This window comes from Wyeomyia smithii, chromosome 2 (genome assembly GCF_029784165.1).
Source record: "Wyeomyia smithii strain HCP4-BCI-WySm-NY-G18 chromosome 2, ASM2978416v1, whole genome shotgun sequence".
NCBI classification, from domain to species: Eukaryota; Metazoa; Arthropoda; class Insecta; order Diptera; family Culicidae; genus Wyeomyia; species Wyeomyia smithii.
The window spans coordinates 241,519,515-241,534,754 of NC_073695.1; the positions used below are offsets into that span (position 1 = coordinate 241,519,515).

A 15,240-nucleotide genomic window follows, 5' to 3' on the forward strand; every position below is an offset into this window, starting at 1 on the left:
GGGACGGAGATGGTTCTGCAATAAATTTCCGCGAATATATGTATAAGTATATAGAAAAAAAATTTACTCCTTCCATTGTCCTCACCGTTCCACGACGACGACGACTGGCTGCTGGTCCGGTTAGGATATCATCATGATGAGCAGCGAGAACTCTTGCGCGTAATCCATATTCGATAGGTTGTCTAGAGTTTCCGCCAGTCGAACAAAGTTCCCTCCCCGGGTTGGCAGTTGGTGCATGCAGTTGTAACCAGAAGAAAGTCAACTTCGCTCTAATTGCCTATTATTTTGATTTCATTTGCTACTTTTATCTGGGAAGCGGGGGGCCTCACGCTACTACGCAACGGTTGGTGGTCGTGGTATCAGAGTATGATGGGGATTCTTTTTCTTCTGTCTAATGGATTCAAATTTTTTAACGATTCAAAGAGAATAAGAATGGCGGAGATGGCGGGGCTGTTTACACAGTTTGTAAATTGGATTGGGTTTTTTTGGGTAGACGTAGTTGGAGAAGAAAAACACTGATGCAAATGAGGGCAAGACTTGCTTTGAGGCTGTTTGTGATTGGAGATCAAAGTCTTTATGAGCAAGTTGCGCGCTTGAATACATAATCAATAACGATAGGAAAAAAATTAAGGGCGCTTTCCATATAAAATTTGAATTTGGCATTTTTGACATTTTTATCACTTTTATTATTTTTAACCATCATGAAATTATTGACATTGTTTAAGTTTTTGAAGTTTTTGATGCTTGCGAGATTTTTGACGTTTTTGGCATTTGTGACAGTAGACATTGTTGACGTTTCTGACATTATCAACAATTTACAGCAGACAGTACCTATACAGGTCGGACTCGATTAGATAGAGCAGGAATTTTTTCTTTCATTTTCAAATCCAACAAACCTTAATTTCGAGGAATAGCATTATCTCTTACCTCCCTAAATTATTCGGAGCAATTGTTAACAAAAAAACTATTTTTCCAAATTGAAAACCGAATAACTGAGAAGCAACATTACTTCTTCAAGGGCTGTTTGACATCAACCAATTTACTTGTATTTATTAATTATTCATTAAATGCAATAGATAATGGAAATTACGTAGAAGCACATTGACATACCAATGCTACTCTTTAAATTGCAAAAAATTGGGCTTGAGCCAGAGCTCCTGGAGTCATATTCAACTAACCGCCAACAAAGAGTCTAAATTTAACGGACAAAACTCAAATCCTATTCTAGTCACTTCTGATGTCGCCCAAGACTCTCACTTAGGACCTATTCTTTTCATCCCATACGTTAACGACATTTCCTCTATCCTCAAAAAATTAACAGTATTAATATATGCCAACGATATTCCATTTGGAAATAGAAACAGTACAAAAACAATTTCTATTGTATGTCCTTCATACATTAGGCTGAACATCGTGTCCTCTTTCATTGTACGAAGCACGTTGCTCATGACCATAAAATCATTGCAAAAGCTTCACAAATTTGCAACAGTTTCGTTTGTAAATGATATAGTTTCGCAGCTTGAAGCAAAATTTCTACGCACCTAATCGACAACTTCAAATGCTGTTTGCTGTCAATCATTTCTGCACAAATTATGCAAAATTCGGACCTTGGAATCGCCAGATGGCCACTTACAATCAATACTGCGGAACCATTGAGTCAAACACTTTTGAAGATCAATCGCAATCGCACCGCTTATTGAATGACACAAAGCTTGTAAGTAAACATTGTATTAGAATATTGCATAATGTTCACTTCAGCTTGACGAAATTAATAAAAAAATGGATAAGTAATAAAATAAAAAAAAATATCTCAAGCAGAAATGACGCAAGGGAACGTCTATAGAATAAGTAACGCCCGTGGGGAAGGGACGGGGGCTGCCTGGCAAAGCGTTGTAGCCCATACGGAAAATTTTAAATATCTACGCAAAAAAGGGTCTAAAATATTGGCGCTATGTAGTCAAACGACGTGCCTTAATGGGACACCACCGCTAATTCCTACTAATAAATCCTACCAGTGAGCGCAACTGCTTGTGTATCGCCATCTACTAACGAATTATAAAAACTATCGATTTTTCCATTCACATCAGAACTTGATGTCATTGCTTGGCTATTAGTATTAAAGCGATACATCGTCATATGGAAATGTTAAAATTTGATAGCAAAGAGTCAGCACAAAATAATATTGATTCCATATGAGTCCTCAAAAATCCTAAACTTATCGGAAGTCAATTACTAGTGACTTCGCTCGGCGTATTGTATTTTAAATTTGTGTTAAGATTTGTATGAAATATCCTAATTTTTGCAGCCTTGCTCCACCCTAATGAGTATTGTGCGAATAAATTTGAAAAAATAAAAATACACTAAGGTCGCTTTTCAAGCGGGTTTTTTCAAGCGGCTTTTGTCACGTGGATTCCGGAATTTACGCGTTTTTTTACGCGGCACGTATCCCCCGCGTAAAAAGCGACTTTAGTGTGAAACGTTGACCCTAAGGGTTTAAAGAAGACAAATCAATACACACTAAACGAAATTTTTACATTACGTAAAAGTTACTGCACGATACATTTTTTTTGTAAGAAATGTGTACTGACTTTAAGGGGGCTAGTCAAAAATAAAACTTTGCTTATTTATTGAAAAACATCAAAACATTTATATTATTATTTTTTTTCAATTTTAAATATGATTTTTCGAAAGCTGGCATGTCCTGAGGTAACATCCATAAAATACGTAACGCTTGATGGAAAGGGTGGGGTGGCTGTCCGACGAAGTTTTGCAACGGAGAATTTCGAAGATCTGTCCAGAACGAAAGGAGGTCGAAAATAGTTATGTTTGTGCGATGATTAATGGACGTTCCCTAGATAATTTATGAGTGAGAAAAAAATTGGAAAACTGAGAAAAAAAGTTATTCAATTTAAAAAAAAAGATTTCAAAAAATATTCTAAAAACCTTGAAAGAAAAAAAATAGCAAATAACATTTATTTTTAATTTTAAACTTATTTAAAATTTACAAAAAAAAAATTTGACTAATCAATATACACGGTGCTCCCACAGACCTTTTTGACCATTACAGACAAAATTATAGACAAAAAACTGATTTTAAGAAGGCGTGTTTCACAAAAAACTCAGTTTTGTCGTGTCCAACGTACATATAGGGCATCGCAGTATTCAATAATTGTTTTTCTTTAAATTTTTTCCACAACTTCGCTGAAGGAAGCAATCTGGTACATTGAAAATTAAAAAAAAAATTTATTTTCATCTAACTATTAGCTGGATTGATCAAAAAACCGAAAACGCCAAAACTAAGGCCTTGTCCTATGAAACAATTTTGCTGAAGACATTGTGTACATAAAATCAATTTTTCGCAGTCAAATCTAAAACGATCACGATTTTTCGAATTTAGACCACTGTGCACTGTGGGACTTTCAAATAAATCTTTTCACCAATTGTAAATGTCTTGAAATATGACTTTTCGGGGGATGAGTCAAAATAAAATTCTTCTTATTTATTTTGATTGTAATAAATAATTTTTATTTTTTTTTAAAGTCTACTCTCAAAAGTTTGCGGGAAATTATGCGATCTATTAGAAGAAAAATGTTCATTTTATCTGCCAGATTGAAGGTTTTGGGTGACTTATTCACGAAATTCCTAGTGTATCATAGCAATTTGGTCCGAAAATCATTGAGAACACTGACAAACAATTTGTTTAAAAAAAAAAATCTCAGTTTACGTGGTTTATGAACCGCCCCTTGTCACTACAACGCTAACAAATAAAAAATCAACAATTTGACACCAGAAAATTTATTTTGGCCACAAGTCTTAATATCGGCTAGTGTGCAATAGGGGGTTTTAATTTCTGGAAATACCTGCTTCTTCTTATACTAATCGATGACCGACCTTTCAGTAGGCACAACGTATTTATTTTTGAATCTCTACGATTTTTCTTTGATTTTAAATTGAAAAATTAGATTTTTTTAAATTTTCGCTAACTGGCAAGCACTGCACAAAGTGACACTTCTGCTGCTGGAAAATATAACCCTGGTAGAGCACAAAATGACATTTCTGCTGCTGCCTTATCGAAACATAACCCTGGTTGACGTGTTATGACAGGAATGCTAAATTTTAAGACATATCTTAATTTCGAAGATATTAGAGCTCGTGTGAAGATGTGGAAGCCTAATAGTCGGTTGATTAACCTCACCCGATTTATCCTGTTCACTGGGATTTTGCTAACTTTCAATGAGGAACGTGTTCACAGATTTCTTATTCGTTATGTGTAATGTGACCTGGCATCCCTGTGTCATGTTTTATTAATGGCAGGGTGTGTCTTAAAGTCACTTACAGTTGTTAAAAAGTGGAAATCGATTTTTTAAATTTGAAAAAAAAAGACAGTGGAATATGTTTTTCTTTGACATTTTTTATCAAAGAAAAAATATTGAGTAGTTTTCTTATCAAAGAAAAGCGATTCATCTCACGATTCTGTCGAATAGTTGAAAAGGTTGTTTATAAGACACAACCGCAGAGGTAACGTAGAATACGACAGCCTGTCTTATGTCAATATATTTCCTGTCATAGGTTTGGGAATACACTCAATTGGGGTTAATTCAATAGTCTCTTTGCTCCAGATCACGTTTACCTCTGTAGCCGGCACCGCGGTTTCACTTGCTGCCGTATCCAAAATAAGAATGAAATTGAATTGTTTTGAGGCTGTCTTTTGTATCAAGCTGCACTAAGATATCTTAATTTAGGCAGTGGCTACTAAAAGGCTATAGACAAAAGCAAATAGTGCATTCCCCATCAATAATATAACAGTTCAAATAACAATTTTCTGCATTTTACGATAGCGTAGATAATTTTACATCTGAGTCTTGCAAATAGTAAGACTTGCGCGTAAAATTATGTGATTCAGGCACAAGCTCAGAAATTCTTCAGATAAACTTTGAGGTTAATTGTGTTTGTCAATGCCATTTATTGACAACTGAATAACTTTTTTTTCAACATGGCAAATTTTTTATTTAGTTTTGAATGATTTACAGTGATAATTAAATTCTACATGAGGTGATTAATTAGCAACTATAAATGAAAATTTCAATCGCTTTACTGCTAGCCACACACGCTAGATCGAAGGGAAGCCGAACTGAAAGAGGTAAGAACTGCAGCTAACCACTACCACCGCCGCTGTTACCCGCTGCTGATCCACTTCGCCTACTGCCATCGGTGTTGATGTCCGTTGCTGCTGCCTGCTGCTAGTAAACTGTTTTTTGAGGAGAAACAGTTTCTTATATAGCCCGAAGAGTGCATTCCCGGCTAACTAGGTACTCCATTCTGTCGTCTTTCTTAGGGAAAGGCAGCAAGCGACCAATCAGAAGTCGACATTTGCGTTTCGACAATTGTCAACAATTTTCAATATTACAATAGTTTGAACAATCAGATTACAATTTTTTGCATTTGGACGGGTGCATAAATGATTTTCTAATCGATTGCTGTAAAAATGACAGAAATCGGTTAGAAACTGACTGGGTTCAAAACGTTTGAAATTGGACAATTTTTGTGACGCTCTCGATGTTTTCGGTTTTGAAATTGGATCCCTGTATTGAAGTTGGGTCCCTGTGTATGTTGCCGTAAGACGTATTCTACATCAAAAAATATTGAGTAGCTTCATGAAAAAATGTTCCTATTTTAATGTATGTGACTGGTTTAGCTGAAACTTTGCCTAGATATTCCTAAGAGCTAGAGATGTCATTTTGAGCTATCAGCATTTGGTTTTTTTGAATAAGGATCAATTTTTGAAAAGAGTTTATGCAAAATGGTATAGAACCAAACCACACCTATTTGAACCCGTATCTGACTCAGCACAATGCCAGTTTTTTAAGACATTCTAGAGCGTTCCTTTGTGACAGTAGTGGTATTGGCAATAATGCTGAATCGACACACGAAGTAGATTTTTCGTTTCCTTTTGTGATGCTCTTTTACCAATACGTTCTCAATGTGATTATCCGACTGCTAGCGCAGGTAGGTCTCACGAACAAACAGTAACAGAAAAAGTATTCTGAGAAGACAGTAAAAAAAGGCTGTACTCTTAGAGTGCCTGCTCAAGAGTAATTTTCTAAAGGGTGAATGTATTTTGGCACAGGCTTTATTCAAAGCCTGTAGCTCAAAAACCTTTGGTTGTACAGAAAAAGTGTCTAAAGATTATCTGTTTGAGACGGATGCAAAAATATATTCACTGCGAATAGAAAGATTGCTGCAGCAAATTACGAATAAACATGGAATTTTAACATACAAAGAAAGATTTGAATATTTCTTTAGTACTTTTTTTCTTTAAAAAAGTGTTGACAAAACTCTGAGTAAAACGTCCAAAATAGAGAAATCAAAAACTAAATTTTCATTGAAGGTTTTATAGTTTTTAAGCAATTTTTTATATCATAATGCGGCTGCTCGTGTGTCAGTCATTTTTTCTAGTTAATAAACGTTGACTAATCAGATCAATCGAATTTTGCGCTTCAACAAGGTTTGACCATTTTCAATAATATAGTAAGTTGCTTGTCATGATTGGGACTTGACAATTTTTAAATTTTGGTTATGCGAAATATTAATGTTTATGCAGATAATGAAAATTTTTCGTATGTCGTTCTCATGACTGAAGGAAAAGATAATTCAGTACGTTCTGAGACACGGAGATAAAGTAAAATTTATAACTTTTACAAATTTAAAAATGTGAATTAACTTAAGAGAAAATATGAACTTTTCAATCAGGCTTTTATTTCATTCTGAAAAGGGCAATTTGTTGTTCAATTTAATATCGGATAAGATGCCGATCACATCTTTGCGTTATCACTGACAGTGCGAATAAAATATTCCTTGTGATAAAATAAACAATGAAAATCTGCTTTAACACTCAAAACTAGACGGCTCACGTGTTGAAATATAAATAAATAAAAAATTACTTCAAAACGTTGAAATTTACTAAGTAAATCATCATAAGCTTTTTGAAATTAATTGTTCAAATCATTAAACATCATTGAAATACGTAACGTTATAACTACAAGTTTCTTGAAAATAGTTGAAGAAAATTCCAACTAGTGTCTACCTAGTGTTTAGCTAGTTACCTAACCAAACCTGGCGACATTTCAAGGGAAAGTCCCAGGGAGGTAATAAACCTCATACGGAGTGCGTTGCCTAACTGGGATAAATGCGCAATGAAGCAAGAACATCAACTCTCCAAATAGTGATGAACCTGCTCGTACGCACTTAGAGTAAGTTAGGGCATACCACAACAGATCAAATAATGGTCGCTGTATTTCAGTCTCCTAAAAGGAGAAACACTCTATTTTTGTAAATTAAAATATTTAAAAGTGTTTTGTAGTAGAAAATCTTGCCTTTAGAGTGTATATATTTTGTACAAGGTAGCATCCCTTCCCTACAAATCATTCTTAGATAGTTTTCCTGTACAACCGAAGGTTTCTTAGCTACAATTTGGTTCCATTCGCTCAATTAGTTCTCGAATTATGCTAAAATTTGTATTTAATTGGTAAAAATGAGCTCTATCATTCAGAGGGAGGAGAATTATTAATGCTGAATTTATATTAATATTATACTGGCAATTCATACTCCCAAAACAAACGTAGAAGACGTTGTTACTTTTGATCAAGGTTTTTTTTACTTTTTGTATCCTATGACCGCGCATTAGACACAAAAAGTAATAATCTGAAGGCCATGCACTTGTGTTTGTTTCTGCATGGGAATATACAATGTGTAATGTGTGAGTGTGTGTTAGAAAGATTTCATTGTTGCATTTTTAACGATGCACCTCCTTTACTTATTACATGCAGAAGCTCTTCCGCAGCGGTCCTGACCCAAATATGTAACTAAAAACTCCAGTGTTTTGCTCATTTAACACCTCATTGTTTTTCATCTCGCCACACCTCACCATTTACCGCTTGAGAATGGAAGGATTACGGTCATGTATTCATTTAAATTGCTCTTGTTTGTCCAATTTACCCTCAAATTCGACTAATTTTTCAAAGAAAAAGTTGGTTTTAATTCGGCCCCTCGATTTAGTTGAGCGTAAAATTTGACGGTGAATTGGATAAATAAAAGCGATTAGATGAATATAAGTTTAAAGATGAATACAGGATCAGTTCCCCCTATATCATTTTGACCAGCGTTGCCGGGAATGATTGCAAAAATAAAGCTTTGAAAAAGCAATAATGGGGGTTCAGGATGGGCACGAGTTTTGTACTATCAAGCGGGCCCAAATGAGTTTTTTTGTGGGTAATACGATGGAGTTTAGATGGAAACAAGTCTAAAGAAAGAAAAAACATGATATGAATGATTTTACTTTTTGAGTAACAAATTTGTTACAAAAAGGGAAATTTTTCGTTGTTGTTTTTAAGTGACAAGTAAACCTGTGCTCATTTATTACATATGTATCTGTTATTACTCAACTGGGGACGAATGTTATTGCTTTTTAAGTAACAAAGGTGTTGCAAAAGGAACAATTTGTCGTTATTACTTATAAAGTAAGAAGGAAAAATTTTGCTTGCAGAAAAATTGTTTTCTAAAATTGTTTCCTGCTGTTTTTATTAGCAAAAATTTAACATTTTCGGAACTATCAAACCAAACAACTTGGAGAACATTCATTTGGACCCATCCCAAACCCAAACTGGAGCATCTTCAACAACAAACGACACAAATGAATGTCGTTTGTGAGGACGCTCACTGTAAAGTAAAACATAAACCACATAAACCTCAAAATTTTCCAATACAAACATTCCACAATGGACAGAACACCATTAGAGAGCCTATACACTAGAGTTCTTTTGACTGAAGATCAAACCAATTAATAGCAAAACAGCCTTCAGCCCGAGTTCCGATGGCACAAGTGACAGCAATTTCTTCTGGTAGCAAAACCCGTCCAGCAGCCGCAAAGCACTCCAGCAGCATTGAGCCCTCATCGGAATCCGGCACTAAACTAACCCTACTTTATTTGGTTTTATGATTCGATATTGCGGTATTAAAAGCCAACTGCTCTTGAATCGCCCTTGCTCTCGCCTCACCAGTAAGGAAAAATACGGATTTCGAGCTCGACTTGGAGCGGCCGGCATTCCGCTTCGACTGGCAGACTGGTCAGAGGGAATTACTCGGCAGCTAGCTAGCTAGCTAGCCAGCTAGAAGTAAAGAAGCCCAACAATAAGAACTTTATCGGAAGACGGTTGCCTCCAGCTCGTTGTACCCTTCTTTCTCGCCTCGATCGACCGTCGCATGTCGCATTTCCTGCGGAGACAATAGACAATATTCGCCAGCATCATAATAGCTGGAATTATTGTTTGCCGGTCTCGTTCCGAGCGTTTGGTCCGCTTTCTTCCACTCGACCGGAGCAGTTTCTGTTGATTTGTTCTCTGATTCTGTGATTCTGTCGAACGGCAAAATGGAGAAAATTTAATTCATTTATTGTGTGTGTGCGTGTTTTGATTTTTTTTTTTGCTTTTGCTCGTTTCGTTCCGATCCTATTCCGGCTAGTAACAACCAAAGGACCAACGTTCTGTGCATGACCCATCTTCCGGACGAGCGATCTCGGAGACGATTTGACTGTATTTCCACAAAATAAGATTGTTATCAGTTATTGATTATTTTATGGTTTATTTACTCTTGCGCTCGGTGCGGATCCAAGCAGTCCAGCCAGCGCAGCAGCTTTCATGCGGATGTAATGACATTTCTAACGATTTTTTTCTCTGTTTTTTTTTTTGCAGGTTTGTACCCATCATCAAAGCTTGCGTTGAAACGAAAGCAACTAGCGAAGCGAGAACGCGCGTGTTTGTAGTACTAGATCGTAACATCACCGTTTGCTAGTCACACGTAGTTACACGCAGTAAACACACCGTAGTGGCGAAAGACTTTGACTTTTTCCCGCGGGTAAGGGGCGTGGTGGAAAGTCAGAGCGGACTTTCTTTCCTCCTTGCCTTGCCTAGAGCTTATCCATTTTCCGTAAGTTTTCTGCATTTAGCGAGCTCCGTGGCTCCGTTTTTGGTTCGACAGCGAAGCGTAAACAAGCAATATCAGTAGTAATGCCCCCAATATGGGTGAGTTTTAGTACATTTTGAATGATTCTGATTTCTGTTGTATGACACACCATTAAAGATTTTAGCCCTTTTTATTCTCATGTAACTCTTTTTTTGTCTTGCGTCTCGCGCTGCCTCTCTCTTGTTCTGTGTCTGTCTCTTTGTGTTTGTGTGTGTGTATGTCTATTTTCGTGATTGTCTTTGACTGCCTGCCTTCATGTCTGTGCCTTTGTCTACTGTTTTGTGTAACACGACAGAACTGCCTAAGCTTGCTGTGTCCTATGTTATTTTTTCTGTTCCGTCTGAGCGTTCTATGTTCATTATTCGATGCCCGGGCAAGACAAAACAATAACTCAGTACCGCGAGCGATCTCGCTATCTCGCTCGCACACGCAGTGCAGGCCATAGCCTGCAGAAGGCGCTATCAGATATGCCTAAGTAGCGCGTAGCAGCGCATCGTTTGCTAACTCTTAATGGATGCGAGATGCGGGCTCAGCACGAATCGGATCATGATAAAGGCAAACGTACGAAAAAAAAATACAGAAAAACCGTGTACTACTTCGACAGTGGAGTCTGCTGTCTATTCTGGAACCTCCGTGCGCGGCCAGATCGGCTGGTTACTCGTGAAAGGAAGGTCATCTGGTTTGTGCAATCTACGCGCACTCGCGCGCTGTACGCGGCTCGAAACGAGCCGTGCCGAAGGTATGTGTCCTATTGTTAAATATCTCCTCGGAAGCATCCGGGGAGCACAATGAATAATGGGGGTCTCCCGGTCCCCGTCCCTGTCACTGGGAACACAAAAAAGGGCTAAAACGAAGCACACGGTGCGCGTAGAATCGAGTCGACAACCCAAATGGCCTAGGCTAGGGGGACAAGGATTAACCTTTTGACACCTGCTGACAGGCGTAGCGCAGCGCCCGGTAAATGGTGCTTTTTTCCAGCTCGAAATGGCTGTGCTTTTCTTGCTCTGTGATTGTTGGGTTTTGTGGTTCGGAATCGGTCTCCAGTAAAGAGTTATTAAAAAAGCTACTAGAGAACTATGTATATGCTATAAAACATTCTACAACTCTGGCGATTAAACTTGAAAAATAAAGAATAAAAATGTCGGCTGACAGTTTAAAGAGATAATCTTAGTGACCGCTGCGTTTGACTAAAGTTTTTTCTTCGCGTAACGTAAAACTCACAGCATACTTTATACATTCTGGAATCGTTAAAATGTTTTTTTTTGCTAGAACATTTTTTTTGATCCTGCTACTTCATTTTATGGAAATACAACAGCTCGTGGATTGAAAATTAGCAGAAATTGGATATTTACACTTCAAAAACACGTAGTGGAACGACTCTAAATTTTTGACTGTGCTGATGTCACCTATTCTAAACTTCAAGATGGTTTAAAAAGTGTCTTTGAGCTCTTCTAAATTCAGAGCAGGAGCATCATCCACTCCCTAAAATACACTTTGAATACTCACTCCACTTCTCATATTTTTATTCAATTACGAGTCAAAGCAGGCTTGTGATGATTTTTGAGCAGATTTAATCCGGTACTTTGCTGAAATTTTATCATTTATTTTGACATTTTATCAAAACAAATCTGCGCCATAATGATTTTCAGACATACTTTTAGAGCACACGGTCTAGAGTACAAATATGGCAGCGTATATAGAATACACCCACTCACTCCCCTATTTACTTTTTTTGCACGTCACGATTCGACGCAGTCCACTGAATCAAGCTACTAACCATAGCAATTTCGATGAAAAAACTACTTCACGTTAGTCCAGAGTCACCATCTTGGATTTTAAAATGATTTCAAATATCCGTTATCCGATATTTATTTCGTGTCTGAACAAATTCCAGAACTATAAACATTATTCCTTGATGAAAATTCCCGTTATACGAAACTGGTCTTCATTCGGGCGCAATTTGAGTGCGGCAATTTTTTTGCCCAGATCAAAGTCTAATGCTCTTACGGTTTTCTACCTTTATTTTGTTTCATTGCTGGGGGGCGCATGGTGAATTTCACTGCAATCCTTCAATCGAGAGTATACTATACATTTGCATCGCCTCCTACGACGGTTTTCCTCCGGGCTACGACTCCGATAGTGACATAAAGTACACCGCGTGTCGCAATATATCTTGTTTATTTATTTTCCTACAAAAAAGTAAAGAAGACAGGATTTAAAAAGCTGTAACTCCCTAAATGAAGCTATTGAATTAATTCGCCATTTGTGTCGTTCGGTTTTTATTCCTTCCCAGTTGCGCTAGTGTGGGACTGAAAGGTCTTAAGCCGCCCCACAGCCCGAACGTCAAATCCTTTTAGCAACAGCGGCAACCGACATGAAAAGTCAATAAATAATTTAAGGCAAGAGCTGCTCCATATTTCGTTTACTCGAGATTTTGATCTTCTTCTCGGATGATCCGATTGTAGCCTCTTATGTTTCCGCTTGAATTCACAAGACTTTCTTACCCACACACACACATATTGGATCCAGTTCAAGCCAGCACATAAATAAATAAACGCGTTTGGTTCTTTTTTGCTACTTTCCGGAATTGCATCCCTTTTGCACATTTTCACAGCGAACCGTGCGAGGGCGATGGGTTTTGGACACAGTAAACCGGAAGCCGGAGCAAAACCAGCCACGGGAAAGATAGATTGCGGAAGAATGGAGGCGAAATCAATTTTATTGAATTTGGCTCCCCCTCTCACATACACACACACACACCCAAGCTTGGGGCATTCCAACGCATTTTTCGGCTTCGAATCCCACCGGTATTACTTTGATCGATTGCTGAGCCGGGATTGGGTTTAATGCGGGAAATTTTTGCTGATTTTACTGGATGCCACTCTGCGCAGCACTGTTAAAAACCGAATATTCTCTCTGTGGTTGGACGGTCAGAGATTTTTTTCTACTATTTGTTAGCGTGCGGGTTGGAACAAAAATGCACCTTAGACAGCAGCTGTTTGAATGCCCATCAAGCGTAACTAGGAAAATGGTTTTACTCCACACGTCACTTAAAAAACAACCTGGATAAAGGGGGAGGAAAAAAGTTTTACTACTTGGAGCAAAAAGATACATGAAATATTCATTAAGATTACCTAGTTTGATTAGGACCCGACTGAGGAATGGTTGCCCGAGGGCGCAAAACTCCTTCGCCTGGCACGTTCTCCCACGAGAATTCAGCCTAAGTAGGCGCGCCACGCCAAGGTACAATAAATTTCGGTCGCCTTGATGTTGTCCTTGACTACTTTGATGCCTTCTCCCTTATGTAACCGACACAAACCGATCGGCTATTATTGTCATTATTTCATTCCTCTGCTATCGCACTTTTTTTTCTTCTCGGTACCGACTTCAATTACTTCAATCGAACGGCGGCGACCGACGACGACGCCAAGCAGGGCAAAAGAAAATCCATGGATGGAAGGCAATCGATACCAAACACGCTAGAATCTTGTCATTGGTTCACATCTTCTCTACGGAGCGATGCTCCTTATTATCTGTTTTGGTTCTGTTTTTGCAGTGTTTTTTTTCTCTCTCTGTCTCTCCCCCGGTACCGCCGGATCGATTGATGGTGCCGACCCAGATTTCCAATTCCAGTCGTGTCTCCCGGTGCGTCTACACGGTGTTATTTTTTTTCTCCCCAAACTCTTTTTTTATGCTTTTTCTATCGGTTCGTAATAGATACGCGACGACACAGCCGACATCTCAAGGGGTTTGTTTCTTTAAAGTACAACACCATACCGATCTGGTGGCCTGTGTGTGACGGAAAGTTCGAATTTTATGTATTCATCCCTCGTCGATCGGCTAGAAGTGGTGCGGCGCGCCATTTGACTGTCTAGGATGCGACGTGGACGTGGGAATATGTGGGAAAATAATACGCTGTCGCACTATGCGCGCCTAGTACTTAGTAGTGACAACCCGTTCTCCCTGTGTCAACATCTACCTCCCTCTAACTAAACTGACAACTATTAATTATCAGCTGCGGAAGCTAGAATTAAAAGTAGAACCGTGAACAGTACGCGCTCCAGCTGACGATGGGATGAAAATGCTCGAAAAACTTGACACACACACACATTGATGCCTTTGTGCGATCCAAGTAGGCCGCAATAATTGCCCCTTTAGGTAGAATATAATTGACAGTTTACCGATAGTGGCAGTTGGAGTACGGACAGTGGAGTGAAATACAATTATGGGTTTACGGACATCAAAGGATTCATCGATGCGTTTCATCTAACGTTTCAGTTAACGGCTGACTTTCGAAGTGGAATTTCTAAGATAGTGGAACATCGAAAGGATTCTTGGAAGTCACAACAACAATCAAATGTTTAAATTTATTGCCAAAAAATTGTAATTTTGAATTTCAAGCTGAGACCATTTTGGATCCACATTAGTACTGTCAAAGTCCTAGTCCAGAGTTCCAACGTGTTAACAACCCATCAACGATGTAATTTTGTAAATCTCAATGTAAAAAACCATTGCGTTTGTTTTTCAACTCATAACTTAATTCGAGGATTCGAATAAAATTGTTATGGCAATTTCTGAACTTTCTTCCGATGTTTCGGTCCAATCTTGAAGGTTGTAAAACCTAAATCTTTGTTCACGGCAGAGTAGCAATACATTGCTTACTCATTTTAATTACCATTATCAAACATTTTGCTCGATTAACTCGAAACGGCGAGCGAAGGTTTTGATTTTTTGTTGTCTTCTTGCATTCAAAACTGATATTAGATTCTTATTTTATTTTCGAACTTCACTCTGCCATCCAGAAATAGCCATCCTAGAGGTGAATGAATCCCAAGTAAACACTATTAGGTTATACTTGACCATGTATTTCAGAAATATCCATACGAAGCAAGTTTTTGAATATTTGATCAAGGTGGAAGTCACAACTTTAGGTTTCAAAATGTCTATAACCTATTGACGGCTGATTTGCGAGTTTTGGAAATATTTTTTCGACCCAAAAGACTGTATTTTACTCATCTCTGTGAACACCTGAATTTTGACTATTTTGACATTATTTTTGAAAATGGAAAACACAATCTTTGAATTTATATACCAGTTATTTTAAAAACCTGGAACCGATAATTGGATTTCAGGTTGTTAAAGTTACTAAATTTTCTGGCCTCAACTGGCTAAGCACGAAGTATCCACAATTCATTCATACCAGCGATCAATTTCAGAAAACTA

At 37.9% G+C, this 15,240-nt stretch overlaps 1 protein-coding gene across 11 annotated transcripts in view; it reads left to right on the plus strand.

Moving 5' to 3' along the window:
* LOC129721707 (teneurin-m) overlaps nt 1-15,240 on the plus strand; it is a 440,502-nt gene that overhangs the window by 135,314 nt on the left and 289,948 nt on the right. For 3 of the 11 annotated variants that reach the window (XM_055674600.1, XM_055674601.1, XM_055674602.1), the window contains one exon: nt 9,747-10,076. The exons of the other annotated variants lie outside the window; for them this stretch is intronic. In XM_055674600.1, coding sequence (XP_055530575.1) covers nt 10,073-10,076 — 4 coding nt within the window. In that variant the 5' untranslated portion in view covers nt 9,747-10,072. The remainder of the gene's footprint in view (nt 1-9,746; nt 10,077-15,240) is intronic. 11 annotated transcript variants of the gene reach the window in all.